This window comes from Myotis daubentonii, chromosome 13, assembly GCF_963259705.1.
Source record: "Myotis daubentonii chromosome 13, mMyoDau2.1, whole genome shotgun sequence".
NCBI lineage: Eukaryota > Metazoa > Chordata > Mammalia > Chiroptera > Vespertilionidae > Myotis > Myotis daubentonii.
In genome coordinates, this window is record NC_081852.1 from 4,618,468 (window position 1) to 4,631,762 (window position 13,295).

At 39.2% G+C, this 13,295-nt stretch overlaps 1 protein-coding gene across 4 annotated transcripts in view; it reads right to left on the reverse strand.

Annotated features, from left to right (window-relative positions):
- Window positions 1-13,295, reverse strand: part of WAPL (WAPL cohesin release factor) — a 116,761-nt gene that overhangs the window by 74,963 nt on the left and 28,503 nt on the right. For 3 of the 4 annotated variants that reach the window (XM_059662033.1, XM_059662035.1, XM_059662032.1), the window contains exons 3-4: window positions 8,175-9,218; window positions 4,826-4,944 (exon numbers count right to left, since the gene is read on the reverse strand). In XM_059662033.1, coding sequence (XP_059518016.1) covers window positions 4,826-4,944; window positions 8,175-9,218 — 1,163 coding nt within the window. The remainder of the gene's footprint in view (window positions 1-4,825; window positions 4,945-8,174; window positions 9,219-13,295) is intronic. The other variant, XM_059662034.1, reaches the window with a different exon arrangement.

Below are 13,295 nucleotides of genomic sequence, written 5' to 3' on the forward strand. Positions count from 1 at the left end.
ACCCAGGGGGGAGCTAAGAGCTGGGGGGCAGGGCAAAGGTGGCCCTGGGGCCGCCTTAGCCCTGCCCCCCAGCCATGATCGGAGAATCAGGCGCCTTTGCCACCCTGGACAGTGATAGCAGGAAGTAGGGGTGGAGCCAGCGATGGGAGCTGGGCACGGTCGAAGCTGGCAGTCCCGGGAGCTAGGGGTCCCTTGCCTGGGCCTAAAGCGGAGCCCACAATCGCAGGGCCGCTGCAGCTGCGGGTCCCCGCTGCCCAGGCCGGACGCCTAGGCCAGAGGCGTTAGGCCTGGGCAGGGGCGGAGCCTGCAACCACGGGGAGCTGGGGGTCCCCTGCCCAGGCCTGACACCTCTGCCGGAGGCCTCAGGCCTGGTCAAGGGGCCGATCCGGTGATTGGTGATCGGAGGGTGATGAGGGTCAACTCCTCTGGCCGAGGCGTCAGGCCTGGGCGGGGGGCGGAGCTGGGGATTGGGGGGATATGATGGTCCCCTTGCCCAGGCCCGAAGCCTGGGTCAGAGGTGTCAGGCTTGGGCGGGGGGTGGAGCAAGCGATCAGAGGGAGATGGGGGTCCCCTGCCCAGGCATGATTCCTGAGCCAGAGGCCTCAGGCCTGGGCAGGGGCCAGAACCAGTGATCAGGGGGAGATGGGGGTCCCCTGTCCAAGCCTGACACCTCTGGCGGAGGCGTCAGGCCTGGGCAAGGGGCCGATCAAGCGATCGGAGGGTGATGGGGGTCTACGCCTCTGGCCGAGGCATCAGGCCTGGGCTGGGGGCAGAACCAGTGATGGGGGGAAATGAGGGTCCCCTGCCCAGGCCTGACGCCTCTGTCAGAGGCATCAGACCTGGGCAAGGGGCCGATCCTGCAATTGGAGGGTGATGGGCGTCAACGCCTGAGGGCTCCCAGTATGTGAGAGGGGGCAGGCTGGGCTGAGGGACACTCCCCCCCCCCACACACACACACCCAGTGCACGAATTTCGTGCACCGGGCCCCTAGTCTATACATATAAAAGCCTAAGTGACCATATATATAAAAGCCTAAGCGGAACGACGGGAACAACCGGTCGCTATGATGTGCACTGACCACCAGGGGGCAGACGTTCAGTGCAGAAGTTGCCCCCTGGTGGTCAGTGTGCTCCCACAGAGGGAATGGCTTCAGCCAGAAGCCGGGCTCACAGCTGGTGAGCGCAGCTGCCACGGTGGGAGCCTCTCCCGACTCTATGGCAGCACTACCAAGTGGCAACAGCAGGCGTAATGGGCCAGGATGAGCGTGAGCAGCACGGTGCCCAGCCCCAATTCGGGCTCCTCCCTGGCCACCTGCCTCACTGTTACATCCCCCAAGGGGTCCCAGATTGTGAGAGGGATGTCGACTGCCGGCTTAGGCCTGATCCCGGTGCCATTCTCTGTAAAAGGCAGTCAGTCTGAACAACTCAGTGACTCAGGGAAGCGCAGGGAACTCAGGGTGAGCCTGCCTTCGTGCTTGACTCACCCACTCAATGGTGTTTACAGGAAAGATTGTGGTGGCTCAGCCCATGCACGTGCAGCAGCTGCTGAAGTTCAAGCAGCAGGCTGTATAGCAGCAGAAGGCCACCCAGCCACAAGCCAGCATTCAGACATCCCCTGAGGGGTCCTGGACTGCAAGAGGGTGCAGGCCAGGCTGAGGAACCCCCTCTCCCAGTGCACGACTTTCGTGCACTGGGCCTCTGGTCTTTAAAAAACTCCCATTTGTTGAGTTTAGTGTAGTATCAAAGAAAGTTTACAATTATGTGAAAAATCTATTGAAAATACCACATAGCTGTATAAGACTGAATTTCTTCATATATTTCAACCAAAACAACATAATGAAATATACTGAATTCAGGGGATATGAGAATGCAGCTATCTTTTATTAAGCCAAACTATTAATTATTTTTCTTTCTTATTTTTTGTTTTTACAGAAAGGAAGGGAGAGGGAGGGAACATCAATTTGTTGTTCCACTTATTTATGAATTCTTTGGTTGATTCTTGTATGTGCCCTGACCGGAATCAACCCTGAAAACTTGGCATATCAGGACGATACTCTAACTAAGCTACCCGCCTAGGGCCTATTAAGCCAAACTTTAAAGAAAGTAGCAAAAAATGGAAAACAATGTTATTCTACTCACTATTTTTTAAAGAACATTTATTTCATAAAAATATTGTTAACATGTAATAGGTTATTGTTATTTTTAATTTTAGAAAGGGTGGGAAAGGGAGAGGGGTGCAGGGTGGAGGAGGGGGAGGAGGGAGAAGGCAGAGGGAGAGGGAGAAGGAGAGGGAGAGAAACACTGCTGTGGGCAACAAACATAGATTGGTTGCCTCCCACATGAACCCCGATTGGGGACCGTATCCGTAACCTGGGCACATGCCTTGACTGGGAATTGAACCAGAGACCTTTCTGTGCATGGGACAATGCTCAACCAATTGAGCCACACCAGCTAGGGCAGGTTTTTGTTAAAGTGAAATACTAGTAAGTATTTTTGAAATGTTTCACTTCTCTAATTTGATAAATATCGATATACATATAATCAAAAGCTCTTTGGAATTCTCAATAATTTTTTTAAGATTGTAAAGTAGTCCTAAAACCAAAAAAAATGATTTAACTGTTGCTCTGGAAATCAATACATGCCATACACATTTTTCAATAATCCAAAAACTTCACCTAAGCATTAATGACTATAGTCTTTACACTACACTACCCTGGCTCCTGGCAAGATAGCTCTGTTGAAATTAACTTTAAGCACCTTTTTATTTCTTGTGGGGGTTGGGCACCTGGAGTATAGCACAATTACTTTGACAAGATTCCCAATTGGCTCTTTACAGAGGTAAAAGAACAAAAATAAAATGAAACCCACCCAAGGAGACGCCTCTGGCTCTGACTTACACAAAAATAAAATGAAACCATAAAAAAACAGACACATTCATTCTTAGTTGCTTAAAATTGGCTCAATCTACAAAAAGATTAGACAATTACAAACTTATTTTCAATAACAAATATATTTACCACTCTAACAAGCTATTTAAGTAAAGAAACCTATATATATAAAAGCCTAAGCGATCATTACAATCGGTCAACTGATCGCTATGACGCGTGCTCCCTTCAGCCAACCTCCCGTGGCCAACCAACCTTCCGTGGTCCCTCCCTGCCAGCTGGCCGGGTGGCCAGTGCACTCCCACAGCCAACCTCCCTCAGTCCCTCCCCCGGATGGCAGGCCAGCCCTGATCAGCCCCAATTGCCAGCCAGGCCGAGGGACCCCACCCATGCACGAATTCATGCACTGAGCCTCTAGTTTTTAATAAAAAGGCAAAGCCAAGCAAATTATTCTCAAAATTTATGCTGAACTATATTAAAATGACTTACATAATGCATTAAGAATGAAATTGGACCCTTAACTTACACTGTATACACAAATTAACTCAAAATGAATCAAAGATTTAAATGTAAAATTTAAAACTATAAAACTCTTAGAACAGTTGAAAAGCTACATGACATTCAATTTGGCAATGATTTCTTGGATATGACACTAAAAGCACAGATAAAAAAATAAACTGGAGTTTGCTGAAATAAAAACTTTTGTACATTTAAGTACACTATTAAGTGAGTAAAGAGACAATTCACAGGATGGGGGAATTTATGTGAAAATTATATATCTAATAAGGGGTTAATACCGAGAATATATAAAGAACACCTATACCTCAACAACGAAAACAAACAAACTCAATTCAAAAATGATCAAAGTACCTGAATAGACATTTCTCCAAACCAGATAAACAAATGGCCAGTAAGTACATGAAAAGAGGCTCCACATCACTAGTTAGCAAAACAAACCACAAGCAGATACCATTTCACAGCCATTAGAATAGTTATTATAAAAACAAAAACCTGAGGCCCGGCTGGTGTTGACAGTGGCTGAGCATCAATCCATGCACCAAAATGTCATCCAGTTTTGACTCCTGGTCAGGGCACATGTCCGGTTTTCAGACTGGATTGCCAGTAGGGGGCATGCAGGAGCCAACCAATTGCTGTTTCTCTCACTGATGTTTCTCTCTCCTCCCCTCTCTCTCAAATCAATAAAAATGTATTTTAAAAAAATTCAGAAAATGTGTGCTGGTGATGATGTGAAGAAATTAGAACCCTTGTGCATTGATGTTAGGAGTGTAAATGGTACAGCCAAGTTGGAAAACAGTTGGACAGTTCAACAAAGATCTACCATATGTCCCCAAAATTCTACTCCTAGGGACAAATCCAAAAGAATCGAAAACAGGGACTCAAATAGCCAAAAGGTAAAAACAACCCAAGTGTTCACCAACAGATGAATGGCTAAACAATGGGATGTTATTCAGCCATAAAAAGAAATGGAATTTTGATATAGGCTACAACATGGATGGACCTTGACAAGATTATACATAATGAAATAACCCACTTACAAGAGGTACCTACAACAGGCAAGTTCATAGAAAGTAAAACAGCGGTTACTAGGACTGGAAGGAGTAAAGGGGGAGTCATGAATTATTGTTTAATGGGTACAGAGTTTTTGTTGGAGATGATTAAAATGTTTTGGGTATAGATAATGGTGATGGTTACACAACATTGTGAATGTATTTAATGTCACTAAATTGTATATTTGTATATAATAAATATATTTTACCACATTTTGAAAAAATGGTTACTTTTTTTTAAAAAATGACTTACATTTATTCTTTGCAAGAAAATTTAATTGCCTTAATGTTTGTCAGTATTTTTCAAATAAAAATATTAAGAGTTGAGCCCTCCAATAAAAATAATACGAGTCACTGATAATGCTTTACTTACCCGTTTGGGGCCACTAAAAATCTTTCTGGTATTTTCCTTTGATTTATCTCCTTGTTTACTTGGGGGCTTCTTCACACTTTCAGGAACACCAGGCAAGTCCTCTGTAAAATCCAAGTTTTCTGAAATGGTAATCAAAACTATCTAGCTTTCTAAGATTTCAAATTATCTACCAAACAATCTATGGACATTTGGTGGGGAGGGAAGAGGGTAAAAAACAAAAAAGGAATAAAAGCACCACACAGTTGATAAAATACTGCCAAAAGTATTATCTCATTCTCCCATTCTCACCCTCCTTGTCCCACCCCCACCATCAAGAAAAAAAATCAGAAACCTAGTTGCTCTAGTTTTATTTTGTATAAATGGTAAAATCAATTCTTTTACACAATAACTGCTGGATATCTATGAACACTGACATTGGTATGATCTATTTAAAGACACACACAATACCAAGTGGTATCTATCTTTAACATTTTCCTAGAATTTAAGGACACAATCAGGTTGGGCTTCAAAGAAGGCCCACTTACATCTATAAAGACTATATTTAAAAATAAAATTTTTAAAGGATTACTATCTTTGGCAAAAGACACAAAATGACCAAATACAATGTAGTTAAATGATTTAGGGGATATTCACACAAAACTAACCAAAAGATCAGATTAATTCCTAGATAGCTATAAATGTTTATTTTCAAGCTTAAAAAAGAACACAAAAATAGAAACTTTCTCCAGGCCAAAATTTTAAAGTGTTTGCTATTCCTATTTGAAGACTCAAATTTCACTCAAATGGTCTCTAATTTAAAATTGTCTCTAATTTAATTTTTGATATCAACCTGAAGTTTTTGAAAGGGAGACTGATTTCACATTTTAAAGTTTAAAAAATTACATATCCCAAGATGTAAACTTCAGCCACAGATGTTCAATTGCAGATTAAGATAATTTGCTATCAAGGTTAGCATACATTACTTATCACCTTCATCCCACCCTCCCAGAGAACAACTTTAAAGCTTATTGCTCAGTCACAGCTCAGAAACTAGCAAGGTTCCTGCAATCATCAGTTCTCCAGAAGAGATTCAAGACAACATTAATAATTCTGACAATACCTTTATTCTATTTTATTTTATTTTAATTTTATTTTTTTATTTTTTATTTTATTGCAGTGGGGGAGTCAGAAGTGAGCCCTTAGCGACTACTCCTGTATAATTCTAGGTTTAAAGATAAGAGTGATTCAAATCTAGCAAAACTATTTTTAGGCCAAATAAAGCAAAAAGATGGGTAGTGTCAAGTATGACTATGAGAAAACCATGTGGGAGAATACAATTAGAATTCTGATTTACCATGATACTTTCTCTATGACCCTAACAGGACAAAAGCTTCATTTAACAAGTGAACAGATACAGAAAAACTGTATTTGGTCAAATACAAATAAATATAGCTCCTGTAACCCAGAGAGGCTTTCACATATTTCCTCACTCAGCAGTCAATCCACTTCACAAAACCCTTGTCAGGTAATGACTTAATTATAGCAAAGCTAACCTATTTCTTTTGTTTGTCTCTCACAGTGGAGGCTATCAACTCCTTAAGGACCTCTAGTCATTACTGGTCCTGCTATCTTAAAAGACAAATTAAATTTTCACCATTAAGAATGAATAAATACTTAACTATCACTTCTTAATTTTATTAAATCAATTTAAGAGGTAATTTTTTACAAAAATTTTATAAAGTTTTTTTTTAATGTTTTTATTACTGATTTTAGAGAGCAAGGAAGGAAGAGGAAAAGAGAAACATCAATGTGACAGGGTAATAACATCGATTGGTTGCCTCTAAACGCCCTCTATTGGGGATCCAGCTCACAATCCAGGCATGTGCCCTGACAGGGAGTCAAACCTGTAGCATTTTGGTGCCCGGGACAAACTCAACCAACTGAGCCACACCAGCCAGGGCTAAGAGGATAATTGTTAAGATTAAGATTTAATCTTAATTTTAAATTTAATATTTCTTTAGATTGTTTGAAACATTTATTAGTTGATTAGTTTTGAGCCAAATGCAAAGGCTTTTTATCAATTGTAATTTTCTAATATTTCCATTACAACCATCCACTACAAGCATGTCAAACTCAAAGGCTAACATGGGCCAAATAAACAAGGTTTAAGTTTATGTGGGCCGCAAAAAAACAAAAGCTTCAATTTTTATAGAAATGTAGGTTTATTTCAACAGAGACATGCTGAATACAAAGGGCTGAAATAAACAAGTAATCATTAACATAAAATAATATAACATTTTAATAAAAATTTTTTCTTGAATATTAACTTACCAGACACTGAATAACTGGACAAATTAATAAGCGTAACACAAATAAACCTATTTTTCTTGTTCTCCAAAAGTGAAATATTTCCTGTAGCACATACCCAACAAGTCAGCCCACACTAATGACATGGCAATCAGCTGCTAAAATATTCGCTGCTAGTATTAGTGGAGAGATATGGTGCGCCTGCGCGTAAGGCGCGTAAGGGAAATGAATGCAACATGATTATAGTGATATCATTAGCAAACATTGTAGTTCGTTATCAATAATTATGTATAACAGGATATTGTAAAAATAAAGTTACGAAATTTTTATTAAAACGTTTCTTACATACCTTCATTTGCTGGGCCACAAAAATATTTGTTGTGGGCCACATGGGACCCATCGGCCGCGAGTTTGACATGCTTGATCTACTATCAGTGTAATTCTAAATGTCCAAAATCTATCCTTATGTCTCAATTGGATTTGAATTTTTGAAACTGAAACATCAAGATGTATGCTAATCCCGAACACACACACACACACACACACACACACACACACTCTCTCTCTCTCTCTCTCTCTCTCTCTCTCTAAAATTCTCAAGTGCTAATAATAGTATTAAAAAACAAATATGGCGCTGGCCAGTGTGGCTCAGTTGGTTGGGCATCCTCCCATGCAACAAAAAGGGTGCAGGTTCAATTCCCGGTCAGGTCATAAGCCCAGGTTGCAACTCAATCCCCAATATGGGGTGTGCAAGAGGCAGCTGATTGATGTTCCAGATGTTTCACTCTCACATAGATGTTTCTCTCTCCCACTCAAAATCAATCAATAAAATAAATAATAATGAAAAGATTCCACAATCTACATACAAATTGGCTCCTTACAATGTGGAACTTGATTATTAACATTTAAAATGTTATACCTTGAATAAGCTAATCTATAGTTCTAAATAGTACTATTAAAATTCAACATAAGTTAAAATTGAGTATCTAGGAGGAAACTAAGTAGCTGCTGATTTAAGACTGAAAAGCACTTTACCACGAAAAAAAATTTTTTAAAGTCTTACCTGTGTTATTAGTATTAGACTGACTGTCCTGGGAATTATCATTGCTTTCTGGAGCAGGATGCAAGGAAGATGGAGCTGTTTTAGTTCTTTTTTTGCTTGTCTTTCTTTCCACTTGACAGTCATCATCTTCATCATCTTCACTTTCACTGAGATCATCAAAGCCAAAATACTTAATTTTGTAATTAGAACTCCCTGAACCTCCTTCATCACCTCCTGTCTCATCATGAGCTTCAAAACCAAAAAATTCAAGTTTAACATCTTTTTTGGATTTAGTATTACTAGGTCGAAATCTAGTAGTGGTCTTAGAAGTTGCAATATCTGCCTTTTTTCTTAGGCGGCCAGCTTCTCCCAAATCGGCAGGAGTTGATGCAGTGAACTCATCCATGCTGCGTTCCATAGTATCCTGTATGGTAACATTACAAACTGACAAGCAAGATGGATGTAAAACAGTGTAATCTCTAGTCCGTCCAACTGTCCCTCTAAAACTGGTCCCACAACTTACACTGCCTTTCTTTGCCTGATTCAGGCCATCTTTACTTGACTCACTGTTTGCTTTGGCTAAGGCCTGACTGGTGCCGTCTAATAGCTTATCAAAATTGGATGTTCCTTGTGAAGACTTTGCTTTATTGACCCTACAGTACGTCCTACAATTGCTTGGCCTAAGAACACTTTGCATGATGTCTTCTTCTTCAATGGCTTCGTTTAGATTTTCCAACCGATTTTTTAAATCCTCATCCTTCATCTCCAAAAGAGGATCACTATCCAAATTTAAGATACAATCTTCTGATCTGACATCTTCGAAATCATTATCCCACTCATACAAACCAGTTCTTACAGATCCCTTAATCAGAGATACTTCTGATGGAGACTCTGACCTTTTTCCAAGTTGGGAGTTCCATGTATCATTTGTTTCCTTGATTTCATCAGCTTTGTATCCAGAAGCCACTATGATTTCTGCATTGGGTTTCTTAGTACTGTCTTCAGCATTTTTGTAAATATGGTGACTATCCCTTTCATATTCGTCACTAAAATTCTCCACTTTATCTATAAAAATTAAAAATAAATCAAGGATTAAAAGTGAGTGACATCAAAGTAAAAGTTAACAAGTAACAGTATATGTGGCTAATTAATAGCACAGAATCAATTAATCTCGAAATGATTGCAATTTTAAATTGAGACATTAATGTTTACATAGTTGTTGACACTTCTCCTTACACCTTTTATATATATCATGTCTTCTAGTGACTTCTTCCTAGGAAACTAAGTCCCTTAAAATTATTACCCTAAATTCATGAGATTTCAGTTGCTAAGCAACTGGATCAATTCAAAATGACACTTAAATGACTCAGCCAAACCTCAGAGGTATAAAGGGTTTTTCAAATAAAAAAAAATATGCTTAAATTAAAATGTATTTAGAATAAAAATAGAATAGCACAATAAATGAAGACATTCCAGTGTGTCTGTATTTCTCTGGGATAAGATTACCCATAGACTGACCAGCTCTGTCTAGAAACTTGTCCCAGGATCAGGTTTCTTTAACTATTTTTGCTTTCCATTCTTCAAATCTTAAAAGCCCTATGACTTCAACAGTTTTTTTGGTTTTTTAAACAGTGGTTCTGAGGCCCAAATTAAGTGACTACAGTGGTTATTTATGTATATCAGTCAGGAGTAAATCTTAAACTGCCTATTCATTTTGTACTTGAGGAATTCATTATTGTTGCCTTTAGTTTTTATCATCAGGGACATTTTTGTTAACCTTTCTAAATGAGACAGAAGTATGATTCAAACTGGTAATATGATTAATTCTCCCAGGACTCATTGGTAGAAAAACCCTGGCAAATATCTATGCCAAAAAATAAAACTCGTCCTGGCTTGTGGGTTAGATTCCTGGTCAAGGACATGTACCTAGGTTGCAGGTTAGATCCTCAGCCCCCATCAGGATGTGTGTGGTAAGCAACCAATCAATGTGTCTCTTTTATACTGACGTTTCTCTCTCTCACCCCCTTCCGTTCCTTCCTTCCGTACTCTCTCTAAAAATCAACGGAAAAAATATCCTCAGGTGAGGATTAGCAACAAAAACATGTACCTACAATTGTTAATGCTATCCAATGGGTTTAAACATAATTTAAGATTTGTATTTACTTACCTTTAGAAGGCATCTAATTTATAGGTATATCTGTTTTATTCTTAGATATTTCCCAGCTGAAGGCAAGGAACTACAGTTTTCATAATTTCAGAAGTACCAATCACTTAAGTATAAAATACTAAAAACCAAAAATTAAAAGCTGACTATAATATCTCTTACTTTTAAAAGGCATGAAAGCAAAACTAAGTCTAAAAATCAAACCTAAAAAAATAACTGCTTTTATAACAAGTGGAAAGAGCACTGATAGCTGAGTCTGGAAACTAGTATTGCCCTGGTTAAACTAGTTCTTTAGAGTTCAGGCAATACCCTTAACTTTCGGAGTTTTCCTAACGGCTCCAATTTTCTCACCTGTTCAAAAAGGAAGCCACTGACCCAAACTACCTTAAACTGTTACTGAATTATTTATAAACAAATGCCTATGGGAATGCTTAGTATTTAGCTTTACAAGGCCTATGATATGTCACTGAATTCCATACTACATCATATTTGTAACTACATAGCATCTCATTGTATAAATGTCACAAATTTATTTAGGCTGCTTATGATTATTTTATGTAGTAAACACCTTCTGACTTAAAATAAAGAATTTAAGTGGATAATAAACTTTATCCATGTTTTTAAAAATTACTACTCCAAGCTGTACTTACTACTCCCATTTCCCTTAAAATCAGAAAGAAGAATCCATATTATATTTTAACAGTAACTACTCTCATAACCAGGCTACCCTACATACAAGTATTGTGAGCCTATCTTATACATTTGTTTTAAAGGCAAAGAATAATAAAGAGCCCTATAAAAAGATATATAATTAAATTGTATTAGTAAGTATAATTCAATTATATAGCATAAACAGTTCTACAAATGAAATACTGAAGTACATTACAAATTTAAACTTCTGAAATACATAGATAAAAGCCAATTTAATCAACAAAAGTTCTGCATAAGAAAAGCTGTCCAAGTTCTCCACAAGAGTATTCCAACATAAAAATAAATGCTTTCTACAGTCCTTGATCCTTTAGCTCTCCAGTATTGGTAATTATACCTTCAGAAGATAAGGCAAGGCTATCTTACCCTAAAATGCAGACCAACAATTACTTTCAACTGCCCTCCTCCCATAAGCATGCCAGCTTCTCGGTCAGATAAACCCATTTAACATCTCAAAACATCAAGTATTTTAAAAAGAGGTAAATAAAGATGATTTTTTAAAAGGGAGGCTAAGTATTACTCTTTTTAAATCTAAACTATATATATGTGTATATATATAAATACAATACATAGATATGTTTATAAACAAAATGCACTTCTAGCTGCAATAACATTTTAGAAATTAAGTGGATGAGTGTCAGCTCTACCATTTACTGGCAAAAACGAGGTCTTAAGTTCAAACAGTTCCTTCACCTAAAAAAAACAACTAATAAAATCCATCTCAGGGCAGGTTGAACAGATAAAAGAATGTAACAACCCTGGCCAGTGTTCCCAGTGGTTAGAGCATGAATCTGGAGGTCACGGTTCAACTCCTGGTTCTATTCCAGTTCAGGGCACATGCCCAGGTTTCAGGCTCCGTCCCCAGTAGGGTGCGTGTGGGAGGCAGCCAAACAATGATTCGCTCTCATCATTGATGTTTTTTCTCTCTCCCTTCCTCTCTGAACTCAATATATATAAAAAGAGGTTTTTCTTTAAAAAAATTAAAAAACAAAAAAGAATGTAATACTAGAGCATTACACAAATGCACATTATCATAGCTATTACAACTTTGCCAGAATACAGAATATATTTTTAATAATCTATTAATAAGACTTAGTGGAATTTAACCTGTAAGTTCATCAATATTCCCTTATGTCCTATATCTATCAGTTTCATGCAAGGAATCCAAAACCACACTCTAAGGCCTCATGTTTTCCCTCAAGCTAGAGGATGAAGACTGGATGTATAGAAAGCTCAGTACAAAACTTAGCCAAGCACCATCTGCAATCAGATACTTAATGCCTTTTAACATCACTACATTTTAGCATCACTAGATAGTTACTCAATCTATATATATATATATAAAAGCCTAAGCGACCAGATGACCACCAGGAGACAGACACCCAACACAGGAGCTGGCCCCTGGTGGTCAGTGTGCTCCCACACAGCCCAGCTGACAGATGGACATGAGACGCAGTGCTCACGGCTGATGAGCGCAGCCGGTGGCATGAACTTCACCCACGGACACTCCCCCTGCACATCTCAAGTGGCAGCTGCAGCAGGCACAGTGGGGCCGGGATGAGCGGGAGTGGCACCCAGCTTGGGCTTGCCCCCCCCCCCCCCTTCACGCACTACTTCGTGCTGTGCGGGACTGACGCAGACAGAGGGCAGGAGCCCAACGAGCCGGCTGGTAAGGGCGGGCTACAGCTGCATGGAGGTCCACTGATCCCCGCAGGCCAGGTCAGGGAACCCCACTGGTGCACAGATCCATGCACCAGGCCTCTAGTATTTAATATATTAGGTAACACATAGGGAGGGAATTGATCTTAATGAAGACAACATGTAATCTGGAAGTTCTGAGTAGCATGGGGTTGAACCACACAGCTAAGTCAATAACTAGATGTGTAAATATTTGACAAGTCATATTGCTTCACTAGACCCCATCTTTCTTACATAAAAAAGTGAGCAACTTCTAAAATATTAATTAAATGCCCATTATTTTCTTAAGGATTCTTAAGTTTGAAAGAAAACAGATGATTCCCTTAAAATAAAAACACAAATATATCAGTACTTGCAATAATAGGAGTGTATACATAGTTTTATAAAGGAAATTAAACAGTGAGATGATTTCAGGCTTCCATGAGTGAAGTGAATTCTCTGAAGTATTTTAGAAAGTGGGAAGGGAAGGGAGGCTAAAATTTCAGCATGGCAAAAAAATGTTGTCAAAAGAAATACAATGTGAAAAATAATTGCAACACATTATTTTTAAAAGGTCAATTTCCTTAATTTAA